At 40.1% G+C, this 19,429-nt stretch overlaps 1 protein-coding gene across 3 annotated transcripts in view; it reads right to left on the minus strand.

Moving 5' to 3' along the window:
- Positions 1-19,429, minus strand: part of STXBP6 (syntaxin binding protein 6) — a 222,573-nt gene that overhangs the window by 55,561 nt on the left and 147,583 nt on the right. For all 3 annotated transcript variants that reach the window (XM_067558076.1, XM_067558075.1, XM_067558074.1), the window contains exons 3-4: positions 8,491-8,621; positions 6,342-6,507 (exon numbers count right to left, since the gene is read on the minus strand). In XM_067558076.1, the coding sequence (XP_067414177.1) occupies positions 6,342-6,507; positions 8,491-8,621 (297 nt within the window). The remainder of the gene's footprint in view (positions 1-6,341; positions 6,508-8,490; positions 8,622-19,429) is intronic.

Below are 19,429 nucleotides of genomic sequence, written 5' to 3' on the forward strand. Positions count from 1 at the left end.
CTCCTGAGGGTTCTTCACCCTCCTCAGCCATAAGGGGGCTACAGTGAGGTCCCCTCTCCCACTTCCCAGGCTCACAGGAGAGCCCCAGCCACCCCAGGGCTGGGGCTGACAGCAGGAGCCCTGGCCCAACTGGGGCTGACTGATAGTGGGTGCCCTGGGTGGCTCTGGCTCCTGCTGTCATTCCTGGATGACTGACAGTGGGAACGCCAACTGGAGCTGGCTAATAGAGGGAGCCTCACCTCACGGTGGCCAGGGTTCCCACTGTCAACCTCGGATAGCTGCAGCTACCGCTGTCAGCCCGGGGTTGTTTGAAAGCAGGAGCCCTGGCTCCTCAGGGTGAACTGATGGTGGGAGCTCTGGCCGCCACAGTGCTTTCTAATCTGATTCACGATCAGGGGATAGAACTCTCAAATCTCACTTTTAAGAGTTCTATCACGAGATCATGAATCAGGCTTCATTTTATTTAGAAATCGCATCTCATGATTAATTCGCAAGCGTTGGCATGTCTGCCTTAAGGAACAGATTTCATAGGCAGGCTGATATGTGGGGTTGGATGAAGTCAAACAGTTCAGGAGACAGATGTAAGTCATTGGCAGAGAACTGGCAGTTGAAGCCATATGAGCCAATAAGATTGCTTTACAAAAGGGCATAAAGGGTGAAGAGCAACTTAAATGAAAATTACCGACAAACAGTAGAAGAAAAGCAGGAAAACTCCATCAACAGACACACTGAAGGAACAGTCAGAGGTAGATGAAAAGTAAGTAGAGGATGGTATAATGAAAACTCAGGGAGGATAAGGTGCTAAGAAGGAGGAATGATCAACTGGAGAAAATAACATGAAACTAGGGAAGAACTTGAGGTGATGGGTATGAAAGGTGTGTTCAGTGAATTTAGAGGTGAAGGGGAGTAAGACACACTGGGGGAGGCAGGTGGGGGCCAAGCAATGTCTTTGAGGATGGAAGATGATAAGGACATACTCTGATTGTATGAGGAAGGAGACAAAGGCCAGTGAAGAGGTGGCAGTAAGAATGGAACAGGGTAGTATTTGGGACCTGGTTGAGAACATCTGTTTATCTTCTACTTGCGGGAGGAATATATCAGGTTATGCCTTTGTTTCACAGTTTGAAAGACTCAGCAAGAAAGATCAGAAGAGTTCACCACTCAGGAAATAGACTGAATGGATTAATCAGATTGTTTGAGTGACAAATAAGTTTTCCTTAATTTCGTCAAGCAAAAGCACATTAGAGAATTGCTGACTAAACTTATAAAACCATGCGCTGAAGATGGTGAATAAGAAATTCCAGCCTGTAGGTAAAACCAAACCTGATGCAGATGATTCTGAAAACCTAAGTGGAAGAACTGGGACTCTTCCCAGCAGATGCACTTTCCACTGTTTGGACAAAGGAAACTGTAGACAGACTCATATAGGGTTTCAACAAGTATTTTATATCCAATGACTGATTCCGAGTTCATAGTTATTTTAAGCAACACACTTTATGCTATTATATAGGAATGAAGCGAAGTAGCATGAAACGGAGTAAGGTGTCGGACTGATTTCTGAAGACAAGACTCAATTTCAGGATGCCTACTTGGAAACTGAATAGTATAAGCACTTGTGATCTAAACAGCTTGTGGAAAAGGGAAGTAGTAAGACCGAGAGTAGACTTTCAACTGGAACTGTCCGAGTGGCTAGAAAAAGTTTCTGAGCAAGGTGACTCAGATAGCTGAACTGGATGAGTAAAAGTGGAACGACAAATTTAGGCATTAAAGTTGTTTTAGTTAAGCAGTCTTTTGCAAGAAGAGCCCCACGTCTTGCATCCAAGAGCTAGTCACCATCAGAACAAATCAGTTAGAAGACTCTTGTGACTCTTGACAGAGAAATATCGTAAGTTTTGAAGACTAAGTTAAATGAAGCTCTCATCTGGCACATTCAGGTCCATTACTTCCAAAGAATTAATATGTGGACACAAGAACAGTTGGCCACATACCAGCTCAAACAATCAAAGATCTGTCAGAACAGGGGATTGCATACGGTGGTCTCTCTTTGTCAGGTGCAGTGAATACCTGTAGCATCATTGAACAAGAATGCTTGCCTGTGTTATGAGTGGTGAAAAATGAGGCATTGCTTAGCCAACTGGCACTTCCACATCTTTTCTGATCTCATATCTATGCACCGGGTCTTTTCCATTACTAAAAAAGATTGTAGAATTATTCACTGGGTTTCCTGTCTTTAAGAAATTTTTTTGTTGAAACTAAAAAGAATTTGAATGGTTTTGAGATAGTCAGGAAACCATCTGCCAGATCCACTGGGTAATACCCAGAAACCCTGTCAAGGAAGACCTGTACAGAATCCTTGGAGAAGTTAACATCTCAATCCTGTGCTAGCAAAGGTGACAAGGAGAAGAGGAAGTCTGAAACCTTTCAGACAGTGGGGATAGTGCTCCTTTGAGTCAGCTGTGGTGCTCATGAACAATCCAGAATTGGCAAGGATACTGTTGTGGATACTGCAGCCACCAAGACATGAGTGAGTGAACACTCATGGAAACAAATGTGTGCTAAAAAGAATGAACTAGTTCCTTGGCAAATGAAATTCAGCAATACCAAAACAGAACAATCACACTGACATGTCACTCAAGAAATGACTTCAGCAGTTCCTATGGATATGTTACCATAAAATAATAGCCTACTTATTAGTATTATGGGCAACTTTTTTGGATATCAGTGGCATATAAATCAATGTGCAATGGTTGGCAAACAGAGTTTTCATTGAATGAATGTATTAAGGATATTCAGTACAACCTGAAATACTATTTGGGAGCCCAGAATTCTGGATCTGAATACTTACATGGCTTTACACATAGGGACAATTTATATTATGGATATTCTGCCACTTTCATTGCAGATTCTGTTGATTAACCAAAAAAAATGCTTCTATGCCTCAGGAATGTGTAAAAGATGCCAAACATTATGAGGAAGTGAAAACTCAATGACTAGGATTGTATGTAACACTAAAGAGGAAACAAAAATGTTAACTGAATACAAAATTGAAACTGGAAGAGAAAACTTCTGCAGTTGTCTCTAAAAAATACAAGAAATAATTAAGACTAGAGCACGGCCTGGTCTACACTGCTGGCAGCCGCTGATGGGAGATACACAAGCTGTAGTACGTAGGTTGCATCTCCTGTCGACTTACTTACACACCCTTACCGTGGCATCTCCACTGCTTTGCGTCGACAGGACCCGCCCTCTGATCAACACATCATTACTCTTTTTAGGGGGTGGGGGGTGGATTTACTACATTGGCCGAAGAGCGCTTCTGGGATGTAGCCCATAGGACTAGCCTGCTTGCTTGTATCATAGATATATATTTTTTCTTATAGATTTATAAATAGTTAAATATAGTTTATATATAATATATATATAAATATATAAATAATAAATATAGTTCTAAATTTATATATTTTGCTGTAATGCAAGACACCATACAGGTCACATCCTGTATGAAACATAGCTAGCATACATATATTTAGAACCTTTACCATAGATAAGTCAGGAGACATTAAACAGGGGAGGGGGCTGTCACAGGTTATGCCCCAAGAAACTTTACAAGTCCACCACAGAACCCACAAAGGGCCAGAAATAATAAAGGTGAGATAAAAAGACCACCTGGAAAGGATGTGGATATGTCAATAATACGCACGAACCGGCCAGCCTATAGAATATGTGTACCCCAGTAGTTTGGAGGGGGAAAATCCAAGTATGGACTTAGAAGGAGGACCCATATTCTTGGGGTATAAGAAGGGGCAGATCGTGCTACTGGTGGATCGATCGTCAGCTACTCCTGTTTGAAGTTTCTTTAGTTAGTGTTCAGATTTTTCTTTTTCATTTATACTTAGTATTATTTGTAGTGTTAGTCTTAGTCTTATAGTTCTTAGCTCGAGCATTGCCTGCTACACCCCTCTATTCAAGAGTTAAGGAACCAGACATCTCTCTCAACCAAATCTTCAGGGAAGGGTGTGAGTATATTAATCCAAAGTATATCGTAGAAATATATATACCATATGAGTCTCTAAAATCAAGATTGTACTATCCATTTGATTGTTTATTTTCTCTCTCTCAATCATTTGTCTATCATTTTATGTTATCTTAAATAAAACTTATAAAATTATACAAATTTAGTTATCATTAAGAATCTTCCTGTTGTACACGCCGGGGGTCCCTATAAAACTCTTCTGGAGCCTGATTCAGGGACAAGAACCTTCTAATCCAAGTAATTGGCAAGCCTATAACTCTATTAAATAACTAATACATTGAAAATCAGGCTACAGGGATCGATTGAGCAGGTCTCCACTACCCACTCAATTGATCCCTCTGCATCGATCCGTGGAGCCTGACACAGCCCCAGCAATGTAGACATACCCCAAGAGATGTTAAAAAAAGAAAGATTTTGAGCCACCTCAGTCACTCTAGACAACAGTCATGTTAAGCCCAATGTTTTTAATGATTGATGAGCAACATTTGTGTTCTCAAAAGCTAAACTTATGTACTAAAAGAGATGCAACAGATTCTTGAATCTCTGAAATGAGTTTGACTACTTAGTATCTTAGATCTACCATTAGCATATGCGCAAATTAAAATAGACAGAAAAGTAAGGCAGAGACTGTATTTACCAAGTGACTCTTTTTCCTTCCCATATAGTTTTTTTGGACTGAAGAATGCACCCAACATATATCAGAGGGTCACAGATCAAGTGGTAGTGGGAGGCGAAGGAAAAATGTATTACTATGTATATCTAGATGACAATTTACTCATCCACCATGGGACAACAGATGATTTTTAGCAAGTTACAAGCATACTTGACTTCTCAAGCTACCCAAATGTAAGTTTCTTCACTGGACAATAAAGTTCTTGGGACACTAGCAAAGCTCCATATACCTGTCAGCATTTTTAAACACCATGTTTTATAATCCTTTTTCAAGCAGGTCAAAATGACATTGTGTTATAAACAACACTGCCCTAGCTTATGTTAGCATTCTCAATATCGCTACCACTGCTGGATCAGCATCAGTGTTAACAGCAGTGAAAAGTTTTGCAAAAGAACAAACACTAGTGGAGAAAATGCCATTGAGAGTTAACAAGGTTTGTAGTGGCTATTGAAAAGATGCTGGTGTTGGGGAGTCCCTACGTGGGGTAAAGCTGACACAGACAGTCCTATGCCACCCTCGCCCACTGCCAGCATAAAAGAGGCATAAAGAGAGGGAGGGGGCCTGGCCAAAGCACACTGGATGGCAGTGATCTCCAGCCACTGCAATGATTTTCTGGGCAATTAGTTAAAACAGCCCTGAGTTTGCTCTTGCTTAACCCACAATTAAATGCAGCAGCCTTGTGAACCAGAGAAGTGCAGAAGTGGAATAAACCCACCTCCCTTTCTAACTTGGGTGACACACAACATAGCTCAGTCAGACCAGAGGCTCCAATATTTTGCCTTATAGATTCCAGTGATGTAATTTTAAGTAATTTTTTGAGAGATCAAATACATGCTTACATATTTGCCATAAGAAACAACAACAAAAAAAGACAGCAATTATTGGGAGAGCTTTCTGCTATCTGAAGCAGCAATTCACTGACACACACTGACACGTCTTAGAACTATGCTGACATCAATGATGCTGGTGCACAAACAAAGATGTCTTGGCACAATAGAGCACTGAATGGAAGTGGTTATTGTTTAAACAACAGTTATTCTAATTTAGCTTTTTCAAAACAGGAAAAAAAAATCAACGTTTGCTAAATGGAAAAGAACAAAATCAGTGGGGAAAGGAATTAATTTTTCAGGCTTTTAAGTTGGTATTCTGAAGAACTGAGAGGAAAGGATGCGATTAAAAAATTGGGGCAGTGTTCTTGTATCTAACACATCTTAAAGCAAAATAAATTAAAACCTGGGAAGTGGGGGGACTGAGCAGGAAGGTTTTTCCAGTGACAGTTACAACTCCACTTCCTCAGAGACCAAACTACTCAGTCCTTCAGTTGAATGGTTGTCTATTTTGCTGAGCGTACCAGCTCCTTAGGATGACTGATGTCAACACTTAACCCAGTGGCTAGTGTTATGAATGATTCCATCAAGAACACTTCTACAGCAACTAGATATGGTTCTTCTTTTGTGTAAACATATGCAACAGTTTATAATGGCATTTAAGAGTAACACTTACATGGCTCTTTGCATGTTCAAAACAATGCAGAAACATTAATACAATTGAGCATACAGCCTACATTAAAAAACAATATAAAACAGATTACTTCATGATCAACCCCCAGAAGTATTTCAATCTTCCTTTACTTACCTCCCATAATTTTGGACTGGCAGTTGATAAATTCTGGTTTCTTGTCTGTAAGGTAGCGCTGACAAGTGTGATGAAGAATCTGAAAGAATGTGCATTTTTCGGAGGCTGTGCTTGCTACCCATTGGTCAAAAGCATTTTCAAATAGTAAATCAAATTCTGGAGAATCCTAGAAGGAAAAAAAAAAAACAACACATTTGTATCACTGAAGTTATATTTTAAAACCGATCTGAAGACTGATGTAGCCAAAGGACATTTTAAAAAAAGCAATTTAAAATAAATTATTTTAATTGACAGGCATATGCTTTTAGAGCTGGTCAGAAATTTTTTTTTCCTGCAGAAATTTTTGATGAAAATGAAAAGAATGTTTCCTAATGGAAATTTCCATGGGTAATTTCACGTTTTCAATAAAAACTCAAAACAAAGATTTCAGCCAAAAATGAGAGTTGTAGAGCCACAACAAGGGGGTGGTAGTGTACTCATATGCCCTTTCTTCTCTCTGGGTGGACTATATCACCCATAATGCAACACAGACTCTCCTTTTGGGAAGGCAAAGCTGTGCAACATGGAGTTTTTCTGATTGTAATGCATTGCGGGAGATGTACTCCAAATAAGCATTCTCAGTCTTTGAGGAGAATGGGGACACAAGAAGCAAAACTACAATTTGTAGTTGGGGTAAGCTTGTCATGTTTCCCAATAGGCTGCTGGGCTGACAGTCTGGATTCAACTGGGGCAGCAAGCACGCAGCCAACAAAATACAGCCACACAACAAACACTATGCCAACTTCAAAAAGAAACAGACTCTGATCTTGTGACTGGTTTCCTTCACCTGCAATTTAGGACACACCCATACACACTGGTGAGATGGTATGATATATGTACTGACATACAGCAATGAGTCACAACAGGACATGTATTAGTAGGCTATTAGTGCAGGCTTCATGTAGGTTCAGTCTTTTACCTACAAAGTGCTCCAGTAATTTACTGATGCACGCACTTAGTTGAATGGGTGTATGAATTTTTTTTTTAAATTTTGTTCTTCGGTAATAAGGTCCCAGACGTACACCAAGAGGAGTTGGTACACAAGTTCATCATCATTAAAAAATATTATGTGACCAATCAGAATGTGGCTTTAGACAATCAGCCATACTTTAACAATGAGCATGTTTCACTGGATAATGAATTTGTTTATTTTATACTGCATAATGTTTATGACCACAAGATTTGATTTAAATCCCCATCTCCTAATGCTGCACACATAAATTTCAAGTTGATGCTTAAAAAGGTTTTATCTTTAACTAGCTTACCCTTTGCAAATCTGTCTAGTGCACTTAACACAGATAGATGTTAGACATTCTGAAAGGAGAAAAACTCAGATAATAACAAGTGTTATGTTAAATTATATTCATGCACCACCTTGAAAACTACATCTTTACTCTTTGGGACAAAGGGCAGCTTAGACAGATGTTTACACCTAAACCATCGCCAGTTTCTTGGATTAAGGGGGAGCCTGTAGGGAAGCACTGCATCAAGAAAGAGAGAAATGTCTGTGATCTCTGAAAGGAAAAGCTGCAATTGGGACTTGTTGGCAGAGCAAGTTCCGTGAACTCTCCTTTTATGCTCTCTCTCACCCCTTTGCCTGTCCCCAGGTATTGCTCCATTTTATTGAAGGAAGCATCTAGGGATAAATTTCCAAGTTTTATATTGGATGCAGCTCCATGATGAAGTGAAGGCCACCAAGGGAAGGCTGAAAAATTTGTTCTTCATAGAGGTACAAGACAGAAGCAGAGAGAAGAGAGGGAAGAGAGAAGGAGGGTAAGGCAGGACTGAAAGAGCAAAACAGGAGTGAGCTTATTCTGCTCCAATCCTTGGGAGAAAACATACTGCTCCACAGGATAGTCAGGACTTCACAATTAAAGCTGGGTGCTTGAGAATACTTGGTTATACATAAGCATGCAAAATTGAAAACTGTCCTGGATATATATATATATTTTTTTTTTTTGGCGAGGAAGACCCAAGGAGAAGGGGTAACAATCATGATAGGGTCCCTTCCAACTGCAATTCGGACAACAGCAGAACATCCTTGATCCTCAACAATGAAAGCAAAAATCCTAACAAAGTCACTGTCTCTTGGACTGTACAATGTACTCACCCGATTGGAGTCTATACCATTAACCTGGCGAAGCTGCTCAAGCATCCACTGTGATCTCCTTACAAACGACGTGGAACCTTCAAACTGTTTGACTTTTGTAATAGATGCCTGAGAGGGTTTCTTGTTTGTCACTGAACACATGAAAGAAAGCAGAAAATGTATAAATACACAGACACAAAACACGCTGATGCATGAAGCATTAGTAAAGAAATGTCGTTTACAGAACTAATGACATGGAAAACTTGGATCACCATCTATGTGCCAAGATCAGGACAAATATAAGTTAGAGTTGTTTGGAGTGACTGTGACTTCACTTGTGGCATAGAAACTGCATTGAGGATGGAGGATGTAAAATTTCTTTTTTTAAAATAAAGATGACTTGTGTATTTGATGCAAAAAATATTTCCTTTGTTGTAAACAACATTCAATGTATATGCATTTATAATTTTTTACTAACGCTAACAGCATTTTAAATTTCTGAATTACTGCTTCACAGTCTTCCCATACATTAGCTGATCTACAGTTAAGATATACTAATAATCTACCATTAGTAAAATAAAAGATGGGTCTTAAATGCTACCTGTCTTATTCACTGGTGGATTTTGCAAATTAGTAAAGCCAGCAGGATTTGGCCCTCTGTACTGAACGTTGTATATCTTAAATGATAAAGGACTCCTTTTGCAATTTAAGATGAGAAAATATTCATTCACATTACTGCACTGCAAGCTTGAGATTATAGGTTGCTCCTTCTGAGCATACAGGCATTCAAAAATCACCAAATCAAACCCTGAAAAATTATGAGACAGATTTAAAAACCATCAGATTAAAAAATAAATAAATAAAGATACAAATAACCTAAAATCTATTTGCCTTCTGGTTTCCAAGACTACAGGGCACATTTGCTTCATGTTTTCATGCTTTTCTCCAGAACCAAAGGATAGAAAAGTCCTTTTTTAAAAAAAAAAAAACCCATAAGATGAGCTTCTCATGAAATAATATGACTCCTGTAGTTGGCCCTTTAAGATAGACACCAAATACTATGAAAATGTGAACACTGCATAGCACCAGGAGTCTGTTAAAGCACTATCTCAACACAAGTGAGGAGTCAGATCACACTAGTAGTATCAAAGCCTTAAACATGCTTTTAAATTAATATCTTACAGGATAACAGTCTACAGTTCTGTATTAAACATACGCTATAGTTTCATGTACTGGAAGTATTTTATTTTCTGGTTGCCTACAGTATTTAAGGGATGCTGGACATTGCAGTCCATATGCCCTGGATGCCTGCCAATCAATGTCAGCTTTCCCTGGTTAGGGAGCTTCAACTGGTGAATTTTATCCCAGGGGTAGGAAAGTGGGCAATGGCAAAGCACTCCTGGAAGGCAGTGACAGGCAGAAGCAGAAATCTTAAGGCCAAAACTTGAGAAAGGTTGTTCCAGACAAAATTATTCACCACCACTTACTCATGTAAGCAACCTCTCTCATATGCAGTAGCATATCACATTAGTTACTGTAATGGAAATATTCAAAATATCCAAAGGAATGGAGACAGAGTTATTTCTATTCCAGCGTATTCTTGTTACAATATTCTGTGACTTCACAGTGATAGATTTACTTCTTTGAGTCTCTGAAACATAAGTATGAGTGTTCTCCTATAGGAGAGAGATAGCAAGTCATAACTTCACAATCTATTTCTTTATATACATAGCCTATTTTCAGTATTCGATTTTAACCGATAAATTGGACAAACAACAAAATTTAGCATGCTAGGAAGGGAAATACAAGCAATTGCATAGCATTGTTTTTATTAACTGTGTTCACAACATTTACACACTGGTTTTTTTTTGTTTTGTTTTTTGTTTTTAATTCCTATGGCATGCGCTATATTTCCATCCAGGATTTTCACATGCTTCAGACTCTGGCTTTCATACTGGTACATAGACTTCGCCAGTGAACGTCTGTAAAATTGTGTGTCTAAGTCACTGCATTACTGGCTGGTCTTCTGCTGATTTCTCCTGACTGAACTCCAAGGGGAAATTACAGAGCGTCTCTTTTGATAAACACATGACATGAGAAAAATCATTGTTTCTTATCTTTGATGCAATGTTAGGATACATGTTCCTTATTGGTAAAATGATGGTGTAATATCAAACAAGCACTGTACTTCTCAGGCCCAGACGCATTACGAAGTTCCGTAGCAACTTCTATGCTAGAATTGCTAACTCTCTCATTTCTGAAAACTGGACACCCCCGCCCCAAGGCCCTACCCCTGCTCTGCCTCTTCCGTTGAGGCCCTGCCCATTCCTCTCTCCACCCTCACACACTGTTCTCCCTCCTCCCCCTTCTTCATTGCTGGATCCTCTCCACTTCCCTCCCTGTGCCCAGCTGGGCTCCTTCCCCTCTGGACCTGCCAGCCCATGAGATAGGTAGGAGGTGACCCAGGCTGACCAGGGGCTGGCATGGGTTGATGACCCGGCACCCACTCCCTACCCCACAGCGTACAGGCTCCTTTCAACCAGACTTTCCCATCAAAAAACGGGCGCCTGGCAACAATTATGCTGCCAAATACTTTCAAAAACAGAACCAAAAAAAAAAAACTGGATATCCGTGTACTTGTTACCAGTTTAATAATATTCTTATTCCTTCACTCTTTCACTGGCTTCTTGGCCATGCGTTGGCCTATCCACTCATTCATTTCTTCCTCCTGTCTTTTTGTAACAGCAAAGCAGCCAGATTGTAAATTCTTCAAATAACCCCATGCTGTTTGCCCATCTCCAGTTGTCTCAATGTTACTATTGACTTTCATTTCAGTGATTGATTCGCAGCCCTAGAGAGTCTGCCAGTAGTCCCTAACATCACAGCCTACACTGATTTAATAACCTCAAAATATAAAAAGTTTAGTTACTTATTTGCAGTGTCTAGTCAATATACATAATAAACTATACATATAACGACAGTACACTGTCAATGTCATTTCACTGGGTATTTCATAAACAACTGAATTTTGCACTAAAAACGACGGAGCAATTGAGCCAGAGGCAAAATACAGTTTGTTAAAAATATATTTATTCTAGCACAGAACTCCTTGAATTCTCTCACTTGTGGTTCCATAAACTTCTATAAACAGATCATGTAAATAAAAACCAATCTCAATTATAGCAAACAATACACTATGTTCTAAAAATATTAAGTGTGGTGGGAACACACCGCACCTTTTAAGACTGCCATTACACTTTACAAATAAACAAAACAGTACTACTTAAACACATTATCCTCAATCTTTTGAAATGTGCTTAAAAGATTAAAGCTAACTTTCAACAACAGGAAAAAGGCTTCCTGTAGTAGACTCACTCTCTAAAAACAGAAATGAGATGTCCTTTTTGTTGATGAAAATCATATATACTTTTGATCCCTCAATAAAATTTTAGAACCATCTTACAGTTTTTAAATAAGTATATGAATATTTTTGTTATAGCTTATTCTTGTCTCCTACTTTACTTTTCTGTTGCCTTATGTTCTCTTCACTTACTTGCAAAGTACATTATTATATTATCTCTGCATTCTTGAAAATTCACTGTGCTGCACAATCTGGTAATCTAAGAAGGTGGTGTTACTGTTTTCCCCTTGCTCTCTGGAATACCTATATTTCTAAAATCCTTTTATCCCCAAGTGCGCCTGTAGCTGAGACTGGAACGTTTAGGGAGACTTGCTGTGTTTTTTGCTTTCAGATGTTGACATTTAAATTTCCCCCTTTTTAATACAATAAACAAAGCAGCATGTGAAACTTGCAGATGTATACATTTTAAATCAGATCTTCTATAAACACAATACTGAATAGCTGAACAATATTAAAAAGTTTCTAAAAGAACCAAAGCTTTGGTCAGGCAGTTTCTACTAGCACGGAATACTTAGACAAAGCAAAAACAAACCAAAAAATCCCACAAAACCCTGGTCTTCCATTCCTTGACATTATACAACTGTATGCACATTGTGTAACACTTCTGCATGCAGGTCAGTAATGATGCATTCCATCATCAATAAAGGGATTACACTTACATTCATTATTTTTTAGAAAAAAAATTAAGCCATTTACCTTTACTATAACATTGTCACAAATCAATGTGTCTGGTTATAAAAAGACATGGTTTTGCTGGTGCATTTGAGTAACAAATGAAGACCATTATTATATTAAAAGTTCTATTCATTTGACATTATCTCAGATTTACTCTCTCTCTCGTTTCCCAGTTACAGGAGAGATTCAATACAACAACATAAAATTCATTTCTGGGAGAATAGTGACTGGTCAAAAACCCACCATATACATGCTTCGCAAGCAGGGGCCCCTCATGGGGGGGAAGGGTACACTTTACCAGGGCTCCCAGACCCCGGCGGGGCCCAGCCCAGGCTGCAACCCCCATTACCATGAGGAAAATATTGAGACTAAATTGTAGATCATGCCTAAGGATATTTATAGAAACAAAAATAGCAAAGTGGGGGAGGGAAGGGGTCATTTTTCAGAAATGTAGAATATGTAACAGTAATTTTGGAACTCAAACTTTTTTCATGGCTCATGAGATTGTATGTATGGGATGAGGAATTGTGGTATGTGTGTGGGAGGGGGGCCCGTGTTACAAGTTTGTACTGGCCCTGAAAAAAATATGCTTGGGACCTGTTCGCAAGCCATACAAACAGGGGAACCCAAGTAGACCCATCATATTTGGCCATGGCCTTCTTACTGAAGGAAAATCAGGACTCTCGGAAACAATTCTCAAAGCACTCAAAGGACCAGCTTCCTCTAAGACGCAACTGACTTCCTCCACAAACGCCACAACATTAACCATCTACCTCAGAACACCATTCTTGCCACCACTCATGTCACTTCCCCATATACCAACATCCCCCACAATGATGGCATGGCTGCTTGCTTTAAATACTTACAAGACACTGGGACAACCCTCAGATATCCACCCAAAACACATTGCCAAACTCACCCATTTCATCCTCACCCATAAGAATTTTACATTCAACAACAAACACTTTGTCCATAGGAACAGCCAGGAGCATTAGGATGGCTCCCCAATCATCTACTTCTTCATGGGCCAGCTTGAGGAAGGATTTCTGGACAAACGCAGTTTGACAAAAGCATACGGTTGGTATGCTTTGAGCGTCACTATCTTCTGTTTGCCAGAAGTGGGGAGTGGACGACAGGAGATGGATCATTTGATGATTGCCTGTTCTGTTCATTCCCTATGTAGTATTTGGCATTGGCTTCTGTCAGACGACAGGATACCGGGCTAGATGGACCACTAGTCTGACTCAGTAGGGCCATTCTTATGCTCTTACAAAACCAATGATATACCTGAGATACATTGATGATATTTTCATCCTCTGGGAAAACTACTTAAACTCCCTTAGACTTCCAACACAACTTCAACAACCACTACCCGTCCATTAAATTCCCTCTGGGACTCTTTCACACTAACATCAACTTCCTGAATACCATGATCAACTTCAACAATGGCACTTTACAGACAACTCTATACAAGAAACTCATGGATCATCACACCTACCTTCAAAGATCCTGTCTTCTTCGTATGGCTGATGTAAATGTAGAGCAACAACAAAATCCAGTAACTGCCCCATACACACCAAGAAATCTGTTCTCTACAGCCACGCACTCAGATACTACAGAATATGCTCCAAGGAGAGCATCCAAGATATGCACCTTAACACACTGAAAACCACTTTTACCAACAAGGACACTCCACCAGAGAAGCAGAACCCAAATACCCTGAAAAAACCTGCTTCAATACAGAAATAAACCCCTCTCTGATTATAGCCCCCTAGTTGTTACCCCGTATTGGTTCCAGTGTGGGGTGGTGGGTATCATCGAAATACAACCCCATTCTCAATGGGGACCCCATCTTGAAAGAAACCTTTCCTGAACCCTCTCTTTTAGAATTCAAACAAGCCCCCAACCTCTCCATGCTCATTGTCAGAAGCAAGCTCCCCACAGACCAGAACACACCAACTCAAAGTGGTTCCAAACCCTGCCAGACCAGATGCAAAACCTGCAGACAACTCTCCACTGCTACAACGATCAACAATCCCCCCAACGCACCTTTCAAGATCTGTGGGTCCTACACATGCCAATCACAACATGCAGTGTACCTCACCCAGTGCACTAAACGCCACAAAAACAATTAGGTGGGTGAAACCAGACAATCACTACAACACTCTCAAATGAAATCATACAGGACAATGTTAAGACAAAAACACCACGTCACCTGTGGGTGTGCACTTTTCACAAAGTGATCACGCTAACAGACCTATCAGTCCCCATCCTCAGAGAAAACCTGCACAACACTTCCAAAAGCTGAGCCTGAGAACTTAAAATGTATAGCTTTGCTAGGCACTAAAAATCATGGTCTTAATAAATACACTGAATTTATTTCTTATTCCAGCAATCTGTAGCCCATTAACCCACCTTCTTGTCCTATGACAACAGGGATGTTAGTGGGCCACTTCACCTTGAATGGTCCCCTAGAATATGTGCTAACTACTGTGACAGGGCCAGACCTGATGGCTATAGAAGGGTGTTGAAAAGCATATATTAGTCCCAGGCTCAATAAATCCTTATTCCCTGTGTGATTCAGCTGATGTTACTCCAGGGCAATTAGGCCAGCTGAGGCCAACTAAGGAGCTTGCCCCAGCAGTTAAAAGCCTCCATTTCAGGCAGACGGGGCAGCTGGAAGGGAGTTGAGAGAAGGAGCAACGCAGCTTCGGAGCTTGGTGCTATCGTGGTTGCTGTCAATACCAGGTACGGGAGCTAGGGAGAAGCCCGTCCAGGTGGGGCCGAGGGTCGTGGGCCCAGAGGCCTGAAGGAGAACCTGGTCGCTCATGCAATTGGGCGAAGGAGTTGAGGTGGGGGAACCTCACCCCAGACAGGGGAGGGTCACAAAGACGGAGAGGCTCAAGGTGAGGAAGGCGGAACAACCCTTCTCCCTGGTTCCAGGAAGTGGACCACAAGCAGCGGGGCCATGGATAGGCGGCCCAGGGAAGGTAGTAGGTCTCAGGGGCTAAGCAGTTTGAGGCTACTCCTTGCAGGGTCTCTGTGTTGGGGCCCGGGGTAGAGGGCAGGACCGCCCCACTCCCACTTCCACCCAACTACACCACTGGCGTAGCCGAAGAAAGCGCAGGACCAGGAGGGGCAGAATAGGCCTCCCTCGCCACGCTACTTATATTAAATTATCTGTTTGATCTTGTATTTAGCTGTGACGCTGTCATGAGTAAGTTTCCCAGATCCTAGGAAGAACTCTGTGTAACTTGAAAGCTTGTCTCTCTTATCAAGAGAAGTTGGTTCAATAAAAAGATATTACCTCACTCACCTTTTCTCTATAATACAAAAAGACAGACATCACTTTTCCTTAAGGTACAGTAAAGCCCCAGATTCAGCATTACATTTAAGCACTGTGGTCCAGTTTTGAAGAGCAGCACCTCTAGTTTCACAGATCAGGGCCCTAGCTTGTGAACTCTATTATTCTGAAGTCTCATTCACAATATAAGCCAAAAACCTTCATGGTATATCAACCGTAAAAACAATGTTCCATAAAAACAGACAGTTTTAGATTCCGATGACAGACTACTTTGATTTATATTCATTTTTTAAAACTTATTGCCTGAATCAAACAAAAAGATAACTGGCATAATACTGGAATCTTGTCAGTGCTGTTCATTCAGCTGATGTAAGCCAATACTAAATAACATCAGAAAAAATGAAATCCTTGGAGACCGTTCAGGACAGACAAAATGAAATTAAACATCCGTTATGAAGTGCTGACAGTACAGGTGATACAGTACAGTATGAACCAGGGAGATGATCTGATGTGTTTCCTTAATGCTCTTTCAAGACTATATACCACTACCCTCGGTGAGGTTTCCAACTCAGACAAGAAACAAAAGTCAGTGAGTTTGGAAGGTGTGTTCCACATGTCAGTAACATATGCTATTGACAAATAAGAGTCATTTGAAGTTAATCAATATGAAACAACTTAAGTAAGCTGAGACTCTGCAGAAGAAAGGCTACAAGACAAACCTCCATAAAACACTTTTATGTCTCATACTTAGGACAGTCCTAGAGTCAGGAAAACATTTCTATAGGAATTTAGCACAGCATTCACATCACTCCATTCAGAAGGTTGTAGAATAATTAACATGAATCCATCAAAAAGACAGGTTTCAAAAAATTATATTTGGGCAGGACTTGCTAGTGAAAAAAGAGATCCTTAAGTCGTGGGGAAAGAAAAACCCTCCAAAAAATCCCCCACCCCCTTCTCATATTGGTTGATCTCTTCAATCACCTTCATTACACCACTTTTTGTAGTTGTCTATGCTGTGGTACATGTGTTTGCAGATACAGCAGGTTAATGCTAGTTACTCTTTGTTTACAAAGATTTTCCTTCCCTAGGAATTCAATTTCATCTTAATTGACAATACTTTTGGAATACTAGTTGTTCTCTCTTTGGGTCCCATTGACCTTGAGCTGTTACATGGGGTTGTCTAGATCTAGTTATTATTTCACCTTCTGTATGTTAATAGTTAAGATAAACATTAAGCTAGAATTCCAGAAGGCCCAACACCAAACCCAATCTTCCCATCCCCCACAAAACATGTTTAAAAACAACCTGAAAACTTCCTTTAGTTCATGACAGCTTGACAGTGACATGTTAGACATTACATAAACATAGTGGCAGATGGGGATAGCATGCTGACTAGCTGCTCTTTATGTTGCTTTGCAAACTAGAGCACTGTCACAAGTTACAGATTGGGTGTGAACTTTGCCTGCATTCTATAAGTCTTGGGTTTTTTAAAATCATTTGATAAAGAATGGGGGATAGCTACACTTCTCAAACTAGGTTTTGACTCTAAATTATTCATCCACTTCAGCTAGGGCATTTCGTGGTCGTTAACCAATTTAATAATCTAGAGGAAAACAGAATTAACTGTGCGTCAATTTCAGTTCCTGTATGGTAACACCACTTCACACCTTGAATTAAACCTATAAAGACAAACTGAATGAAGTACTAATCTTCTGGACCATGTTTTATTCATTTAGAATCCAACATTACATTACAGTCCCATTCAGTACACCACATTGTTTTGTTTCTGTTCCTAGCTCAGACAGACACAAATAAATATATATTAACTCATTTTGCGTGTTTTTTTTTTTTTTAATGTGTCCAATGCTTTCTGGTACAATCAGTGAAGGTTTGAGAAGTTTAAACAGCAGCAGTCTATACTATGGCATGAGAAGTTTGGGCTAAGGGTAACCTCAAGACATGGTGACATGCTTTGGGACGCTGAAATAGGTTAATGTACATCTGAAAATAGCAGAAATGTATTATGGAAAGGTGACAGTCGCTCCATAGTTAAAGATTATGCTAGCTTCTTGGCATGAACCTGACTTTCTGCATCAGTCACATGATAAAAATGTCAGTCTCAAATGTAAGAAGGTTGCATAGGTTTCAGAGACATGCATCCAAGAAAAATAGTTTCAATACCAGATCAGAGACACAGGTAGAAATATACAGACCAGATCTAGCTTTTGCATATTGTGCCAGTCTTGTAAATGACTATGATCATTTGGTATACTCTGAAACAGAAACCTCTAATTCTGGATCTGACCCAGAACCTAACAACTGCATGGCAAGATTGAATCTGAAGAAGCAAATTCAAACCTCCTCTCCACACAAAAAATTAGATGGGTGCAGATATAAAGCTCCAGTTTTGACCATATGTAAATTTGGAACACTACATTTTATTTGTTTCTTCAGTTTTCTAAACTGTAACTGCCTGATTTGAAGCTGCCCATAATAATGTATGAATAGTACAGCCTGCTTGGGTTACTGTGCTGTTTACTGTATGAACACATTGAGTTAATTCACTAACAGGTTTGTCAGGAAATGCACCCAGAAATTGGGGGGTGATCCTGGTATGCAGATCTCTACAATCACATCAGGGCAATACCTATCCCTTTTGAAGTCCACCTCTGACAGGCTGCTGAGCCATCCAAACCAGTTTAACAAGACTCAGGAGACACAGGAGATGACAAAGGACTTTGACTGGACAAAAAGGCAGGCCCTCTAGGACAGGGGCAGACACTATTGGGGAACAGAATGAGACAGATATACCTGCCTAAGTCTTTAGGTAAAAAACAGACATGCTTATAGACTGTTTATTGTTATATAAACCTGTTATGCTTTGCCTTGTTCCCATTGCTAATATTAAACAATACTTTGTTTTAAAAGAAGACTGTTCGGTGTCACTCTATGCACTGCTGGTCACAAGGTCCTGAAGGGAACAACTGCAATAGAACCTGCTGGGTAAGCAAGGCTGATACACTAGCCTAGCACCTGCTCTGAGAGTGGGAGACTAACAGGATTCCACCCCATGGAGATAAAGGCTAGAGGCCTCCTATTCGAAGGGGTGTATTCAGAGCTGAAACAAGAGATCATTAGTGCAGTTAGCCTTGTAACCGTGACACTAAATATAAGTATCTATCTCCCAAATGGGACCCACAAAATAATGCAAAAGCACTCCCCTTATGAATCTCTCTCTATCTCAGACTACCCCCTACCCTAGCAGTCTTAGGAAAGAGAAATGGTCTTCAACAAATCCTGGCTCTGGCGGACCAAACATTTTTTAACTGGACCAGTTTTGAAATACAGGTTGTTGTTGTGGAGGTTTATTTATTTAATCTGCTTTTGAGATCTTGATTTAGGATTGATTCATTTAGTTCTGCAAATCTTTACTTTGGAATAACAAATCTTCATTTAAAAATTCATTTTCTTTTTTTGTTCAAAATACACGGTATGAAAAGTTCAAGTGCACTGACTGCTGACGATTAACAGCAGGCAGTGTCAAACTCTAAAATCCT

The sequence above is a fragment of the Emydura macquarii genome, unplaced genomic scaffold, assembly GCF_026122565.2.
Source record: "Emydura macquarii macquarii isolate MOO-44397 ecotype Brisbane River unplaced genomic scaffold, CSIRO-AGI_Emac_v2 contig_1876, whole genome shotgun sequence".
Lineage (NCBI taxonomy): Eukaryota > Metazoa > Chordata > Testudines > Chelidae > Emydura > Emydura macquarii.